Source organism: Primulina eburnea, unplaced genomic scaffold (assembly GCF_022965805.1).
Source record: "Primulina eburnea isolate SZY01 unplaced genomic scaffold, ASM2296580v1 ctg1415_ERROPOS3700000, whole genome shotgun sequence".
NCBI classification, from domain to species: domain Eukaryota; kingdom Viridiplantae; phylum Streptophyta; class Magnoliopsida; order Lamiales; family Gesneriaceae; genus Primulina; species Primulina eburnea.
In genome coordinates, this window is record NW_027330943.1 from 2,178 (window position 1) to 9,614 (window position 7,437).

The following is a 7,437-nucleotide window of genomic DNA, read 5'->3' on the forward strand; positions in this document are numbered from 1 at the left end:
ATAATCGAAGGAAGTCGTGATTACGGGTAAGCGTCAGGATATTTTAGTCTAGAAAAAAGGAAAATTCCTTCATATCATTTCATCTAAGAGTTTCTGCCGAGTGTATATAAGACATCTGTTGCAGGCAGAATGACCGAATGATATACAATATTTTTAATATAAATGTTGAATAAGTTTAACTAGTTTAATTACCTCCAATTATTTTTTACTTGAGCGTTAAAATTTGAAATAATAAATTATAATTCATAACGATTCAAAATTTAAGCATAATCACTGCGGTATCAAAATATTAGTTAGTCGAAGATTTTGTTTCCGCCGAGCCGGATTTATCGGTTCTAGAATCCTAATCACGTACAGGTGTAGGGACCAAAGAACACTAACAAGAGAGATTTTTATTAAACAATAATATAAATCATTATAACTGGATACCTAAATTTATTTTTAATATTTAAAAATACTTGCATGTGAAATTTATGTTTAATAAAAAGAGATAAATATGTTTAATCTTCGAGTAAGTCTCTTATGAGATGATCTCATAAATATTTATCTATGAGACGTGTCAACTTTAACGATATTCACAATAAAAATTAATACTATTAGCATAAAAAGTAATACCTTTTTATGGAGCCCCAAATAAGATATTCGTCTCACAAAATATGACCTATGGGACCGTCTCACACAATTTTTTGCCTTACTCTCCATATGCCTCTAAATTCATTTACATTGGATTTGGGCCGATGTAATTCATATGTATAGATTTCAAATGTATTTTCATGGTTTTAGAAAAGAAATATCATAACTTCAAGGCAAAAACTTGTGTGAGACGGTCTCACGGGTCATATTTGTGAGACGGATCTCTTATTTGGGTCAACCATGAAAAAGTATTACTTTTTATGCTAAGAGTATTACTTTTTATTGTGAATATGGGTAGGGTCGATCCGTCTCACGGATTATGACCCGTGAGACGGTCTCACATGAGACTAACTCTAACTTCAAATATATCTCTTGTGTATTTATATAATGTTTCGGATTAATTAAATTGAATTTCAAGTTCTTCAAATAACAGAACATTTTGACAAAAATATAATTATATTTTATTATATGTATGTTGTTTTGATTTTAATTTTTGCTCAATATATATTTTATTATTTATACACATATCATAAATATTTAAAAAAAAAATTATGATCAATATATTTTTAAAAAAAGTTATGATCAATATATATTTTTTAAAAAATTTATGATTAATATATATTAATTGCAATAGTTTCTAGATCTTTCAGTTGAAGGGCCGAATATGAATGTTTACATTATAGTTTATCACACTCTCTTTCTTCTTAAACTTTTGCTGTTCCTCTGTATGCTCCATAACCCACCCAAGTTATTATCAATCTATCTTCTTAAACTTTTGTTGTTTCTCTGTTTGCTCCATAACCCACCCATCCCGCAAGAACCCTACCCACCCAACCTCTGTTGCTACAATAATACTAGACACCCTCCTCTCTTTTCAAATATACAGTAATCCTATCTTGCTTTTGCCAGTTGCCAACTTTACTGATCCCCTCTATAATGGAGTGACTGTCAGAGACTGAATGGCTGAGGAGACTGTGTCAGTCCTCTCCTTTTACACTTGTCCGTAAGTATTGTGGCACACTTGTTAAATACTCGTTTCTATTATACTTTCAAAAATAAAAATATTTGTACCTCTCCTTGCTGGTTGGTTAATCTATTGGTTTCATTTTGTTGCTCTTGAGGGTTCTCAATTTCTATGTGGCATTATTGATCCACTTTCTGTGGTCTTGGCATGGTTAAGTTTTTGATGGACTCTGGGCTTGATTTCTGAGGTACAATTCCAGCACTTGGCTTTGGGGTCCCTTTAAACTTCCTCAAGTTCCAGTCTTTATCATTAACTTTAACCCGCGGAGAGAAAAAATTTGATGAAAAAGAATGCTTGAGATGTTTCGCACAGTGGTCAGTGGGTAGCTAATTTCGGTTAAGCCATTTTTATCTTACATTTTTATGTGAAATGTACTTATTTGAAGTGGGTGTTCAATGTTTTTCTACTGTTCCTAGTTATCCTGTTGTGACAGACAAAAGAACCTGTGAGCTTTACCCTTTTTTTTTCCTCTTTTCCCCTCATTTAAATGGGGACTTTGATAGATTCACACAACTGTTGTTTTCCTCTTAGTGATTGAACAAAAGTGGAGAAGGACGGCATAGATTTCAGGTCATGGTCTAGAATCTTTTTTCTTTCTTTTCTGGAACTGGTGTGAAGTGGGGCAATTTTGTTTTGGGGTACGTCGCTTCAATCAAGTTTTATCGTGAGTTTCTTGAATTATATTTAGAATATGTTCAAAACCTCCCTTCTTCAGACATTAAGCAATTGGTTAATGAATGTTCAAATTTCTCTCATGTTTGTCACTGTTTTTCTTTTAAGTTGCTGTAGCCCTTGCTTGTGGATGGGATCCTTGAAAATTCCTTCTCTTAGAGAAACGAAAATTCGGAGAATTACCTTGTTTTAAAGATTAATTTGGGACAACTACTAATTGTCTCTGTATTTCCCCAGGAAAGTAGTGAAGTACTCGATTTTTTTCCTATTTGTTTATTGGAAGGGGACATTTGGCATTAAGGCATTTATTTAGTACTCTTCCTTGGGTTTTTTTTTTTTAAAAAAAATTTCTTTGTTATCATCTGGCTACGAAACGAGAAGTACTGATAAATTGGTATGATAATAAAGGCTTCGTTACTATAATGTAGGCTAATGATTTCTTTCCACAACCTACATGATGTGAACTTGAAGATCGCTCGTTTTATGCTAGAAACATTTCTCAATTCTGAGGAGAGACGGTGTTCTTGAATCTTTTTGGCAGAGTAGATAGTCAAATTGGAGCGAGGATATAGCAGACAACTAGTTCATGCACGTAGGTTTGGGATTTGGTGCTTCGAGTCTGAACGAATTTGGAACCCACGGTGATTTCCGATGGATTCATCATCATTTCCTGGATCATCGAAAAGGGCCAAGGCTCCTGGAAGTAATACTCATTGCTTGGTTGATGGATGTAATGCAGATCTAGGCCTTTGTAGGGACTATCACCGGAGACACAAAGTCTGTGAGACTCATTCCAAGACTGCAAAGGTCACGATTGGTGGCCGGGAGCAGCGGTTCTGCCAACAGTGCAGCAGGTAGTGTAGAAATCGAGTTGTGATTGATTGTTCGTTTCTGTGATGCATCACTTGAATCTTCACGTTTGTGTAGTTTTGAATGCTTTTCAATGAACTAATAACAATTATAAGAATCACATGGTTTCCAATTTGATATTGTGAAAAAGTACTCTAGTTAGGTTGAATGTGAAGTGGGGCAAGAACTACATTTACATGCGATGGCAAGTGGATCCGTTTCATTGTGTATATTTTTTTCTCTTGCATTGGCTTCTACTGTTGTGTTCATAATCGCGGAATATTTGTGTGAGTCGATTTTGGGTTTAAATTCGTGTGCTAGAACTTCAACTATTCCCAAACCAGTTTGGACTTTGAACAAATCTTGCATCATATTTGTAGGTTTCATTCGCTAGTAGAGTTTGACGAGGGGAAGCGAAGCTGCAGGAAACGGCTTGATGGTCACAACAGGAGGCGAAGGAAACCTCAGCCTGACTCGCTCACCCGAAGTTCTGGACTAAATTTCTCTACCTCTCCGGCCATTGACAGTGCAAGAATTCTTTCATTTGGAAGCCCGCAGATACTTCCAAACGCTGTTGTGAGCTCTTCGTGGGCTGGAGTCGCAGAAGCAGATAGCAATCTGATGCTCTATAACAATCAACGACAGCTGAACTATATCGAGAGACAAAACTCGCTTCCTCAGTGTTCTGCTCACAGCTACGAGGGAGTGGTCAATCAACTCCCATGCTTGCAAGGCAGAGACTGCTCGTTTCAAGAAAACTCCATCTGTCAGCCGTTTCTTGATCCAAATACTGCGTTGGGAAGTAGTAACAGCAACCAGAAAATGTTTTGTGATGGATTTAAACAAGTTGTTGACTCTGATCGTGCTCTCTCTCTTCTGTCATCGGCACCTTCCATCACTCGGGAGTTCTGTCTGAACCATGTTGACCACTCAGAACCACTCCCCCAGCCACATTCTTTAGTTCACAACTTGCACTACTCTGGCTTAACTCATTTTGGATTCGGCCAAGAAAGTAAGCCAATTGAGTCTGTCACAGAATCTCGTGGTAGCAATGCCTCTACTTTGCATTTCTCCAAAACGATTCAGCATGCTCACGAGGGATCGTCTACTAGTGGATCCCACCAAACTCGCACATTCATGTGGGAGTAGTCTTTGGGCAAAAATATTGGCACTCTTTCAACAGAATGCGTACGGTGGTACTCCGTGGATTCTGAAATGTTGTAATGACCGAATATTTCTTCCTAAAGGGGTGGAGGAACTCTTACACCCCACAATACCTCTTACTATTTGTTCTATGCTTTTACTTTGATGTGAAAATTGTGACCCATCTATGACTGTGGATATGGGCGTTCGTGTTTCTTGCGTGGAACTAATGATTCTTGGTTACGTAAAATTGGAGAAAGCAAATTCGTTTCGGATCATGCTTTACATGGAAAGTGCCAAGTTTCATGGATATGGGCGGTATGTGCTTCAGCCCAAAGAATCCTATATATGCAACACATGTGAAGAGTACTTAAGAAAAAGGTAGTGGAGGGTGACGCAATTGAATCTCTAGTATTTGTGGGTTCAAATGGTTTTCTTCAGGCAAGTTGCACTGATTTTATTACATTGGGTGACAAATTTTTTCCTTTCAATTATTTTAATTACAATCTCAATAAAAATTTTCTACTAGTTTCCTTTCAAACATCAACCAAATTATAATTGCCAAGACCGGAATCAAATTTATCTCCAAGCGATTATAATTCAATTTCACCTTTTACTGGAATCAATTATATGCTAGTTCGAAGATCATGACCAGAACTCTTATGCATAGAGCCTGATAATGAGAGAAATCCTACATCTTAATGCCCATGTACGAGAAGCTAGCTAAGAAAGTGTTCCCAACCATTCATCTTTTTAAATAGTGATTAGAATTTTAAATTATGGATAAATAAATGATATTTGAAAATAAAACTGAAAATCAGTAAGTAAAGTCTGATGATTGAGTTATTTTATTAGGCAAAATCCTGTGTGAGACGGTCTCACGTATCATATTTGTGAGACGGATCTCTTATTTGGATCACCCACGAAAAAGTATTACTTTTTATGCTAAAAGTACTATTTTTTATTGTGAAAATGGGTAGGGTTGACCCGTCTCACGAATTATAACCCGTAAGACGGTTTCACATGAGACTCATTCATTTTATTATTACATTTTTATTTTTTTTAGAAAAAAATCATCATTCCAACAACTTATTTATTTAAATTAAATTAAACAAAAACACACAAAAAATCTTTTTTTTTTTTTTTTTATGTCAAGAATCCTTTTCTTTTTTAGTGAATGCAAAACGGTCGCTATTCCTCCGATCCGATATGATTATACTCTATAAAATATTTTCCAAAGTGGACGAATCCAATAAAATAAGAACACACGAATATATCCAATTCAAAAAGATTCATTTCTATCTAAAACCTGGTAGCCCACATGAAAATAACAACTCTTCTTGCATTATTCCTCAGGTATTAATCATGCCTCTTAGCTTCTATATATATAGATCGTCACTCATAGCCGGATTAGCAACACAGGCCTAAGTCGAAGTTTTGAATAAATTCATTGATAATGGAAGTCTGTAGCCATAAAAAAGGAGGTTCGATTAAAAACAAGCTCATAACGTCTTTCTACCGCAAGGCTAAGCCGGCCTCAGCCACCCAATACGCCACTCCCGCCGTTGTTAGGCCAGCTGTAGCTTTGGTGAAGGGAGTATCATTTACGAATCACGACGGGAAGTTTTCTGGCTCCGATGGGTATGGCCACGGTGGGGATGAACATGTGGACGTCAAAGCTTCGAGTTATATTTCTCACGTCAAAGAGAGGCTCAAACGCGAAGAATCGAATTTTTTGTTGATGGAGAAAAATAACGTAGTCAATTATTAAGTATACATAGTTTAAAATATCAAATAAGTTCAAAGAGTGACATATTGCCGAAGTGTATTAGAGAATGTTTGTATAAATATATTACAAATAATTTAATACGAAGGTAAATGTATTATTACAAAGCAAATTATGTGAAATAGCTTTGTTTCTTAATTTTGGTTCCAATAATAGTAACTAGAATAAAAGCATTGTAATCCAAAAATGTAACACAAATATTAATTTAGAAGTTGAGGTCTAAGGGAGTCCATCCAGCAAAAGCCTACCTCGTCTGCAGTACTGGGCTTGACTTGTGACCAAACAATTATGCTCAAATTATAATCCAACTAATTAGTTTGATTGTGTTGAAATTTTTTTTTTCCTATGTAAAAAAAAAAAACCATTTCCCCTTTTATTGTCCAACTAGTCAAACTTTGATCTCTGTTTTGTACTCATTATTTTTAATAAATAAATAATATTATATTGTATTGAATAATCAAGTAAAATTCACCGTTAGATGTGAGTACAAATACTTCTATAACAAATTATGCGAAAAGGAAGCGTTCATAAATCATATGTATCAACAAAAATTCTTTACATTTTTTTTATGGCAAAAACTTGTGTGAGACGGTCTCACGGGTCATATTTTGTGAGACAGATCTTTATTTGGGTAATCCATGAAAAAGTATTACTTTTTATGCTAAGAGTATTACTTTTTATGCTAAGAGTATTACTTTTTATGGTGAATATGGGTAGGGTTGACCCGTCTCACAGATTGAGATCCGTGAGACGGTCTCACATGAGACCTACTCTTTTTTTATTGCATTTTCACAACATATATCAGAGTTTTTGGATGCAATGAAATAAAGTTAGAGAGAAACAACTAGATTTAATTTCAAAAATAACAAACAACATCGTAATCATATTTTACTAAATCGTCCCATGTATATTTATAAATTTTGATAATTATTAATTTATGCTAGTGAGTGAACTATATATATATATATATATATATATATATATATATATATATATATATATATATATCGAATATATATATAACTAGCGATCGATAATTTAACTAATTTATCGAATATTAAGTTTGAAAATTTGTAATTATACTATATTACACTAGAGATCGATAATTTAACTTTAAAATTGCAAAACCTTAAAGAAATAGGTTTTGGAAAAAATCGAGAGGGCAAGATGATAGGTGTATTTACCAAAGAGTTCAGCTCACTGGAGACAGGAAGAATATGAGATGGGAGATGTTTTCCTCTATTATTTTTCGACGCATTTAATATTAGGGTTTGCACCTCAACTACATCGATCCCAACATTTGGCAGTTGGCACTCCATAAATGACCCTG

The 7,437-nt window shown here is 34.8% G+C and overlaps 1 protein-coding gene across 17 annotated transcripts; it reads left to right on the plus strand.

The window, feature by feature from the left end:
* Positions 1–1,366: 1,366 nt before the first annotated feature.
* Positions 1,367–4,781, plus strand: LOC140820736 (squamosa promoter-binding-like protein 16). 17 transcript variants are annotated; one of them, XM_073181076.1, is made up of 4 exons: positions 1,367–1,636; positions 2,820–2,925; positions 3,069–3,183; positions 3,559–4,781. In XM_073181076.1, exons 2-4 carry the CDS (start codon positions 2,916–2,918, stop codon positions 4,325–4,327), a joined length of 894 nt encoding a protein of 297 aa, XP_073037177.1. In that variant the 5' UTR covers positions 1,367–1,636; positions 2,820–2,915; the 3' UTR covers positions 4,328–4,781. The 17 variants fall into 17 exon arrangements, with proteins under 17 accessions (XP_073037177.1, XP_073037175.1, XP_073037172.1 ...); XM_073181071.1 differs by adding an exon at positions 1,857–1,971 and having other exon boundaries at positions 1,370–1,636; positions 2,871–3,183; positions 3,559–4,777; XM_073181075.1 differs by lacking the exon at positions 1,367–1,636 and adding an exon at positions 2,074–2,321 and having other exon boundaries at positions 2,758–2,925.
* Positions 4,782–7,437: the final 2,656 nt, after the last annotated feature.

Excerpts from the sequence above, each read along its gene's own strand:
- LOC140820736 (XM_073181074.1), top strand. The coding sequence starts at position 2,981 with ATGGATTCATCATCATTTCCTGGATCATCGAAAAGGGCCAAGGCTCCT. Across the intron at positions 3,184-3,558 it reads TTCTGCCAACAGTGCAGCAG|GTTTCATTCGCTAGTAGAGT; the intron begins GTAGTGTAGAAA and ends TCATATTTGTAG.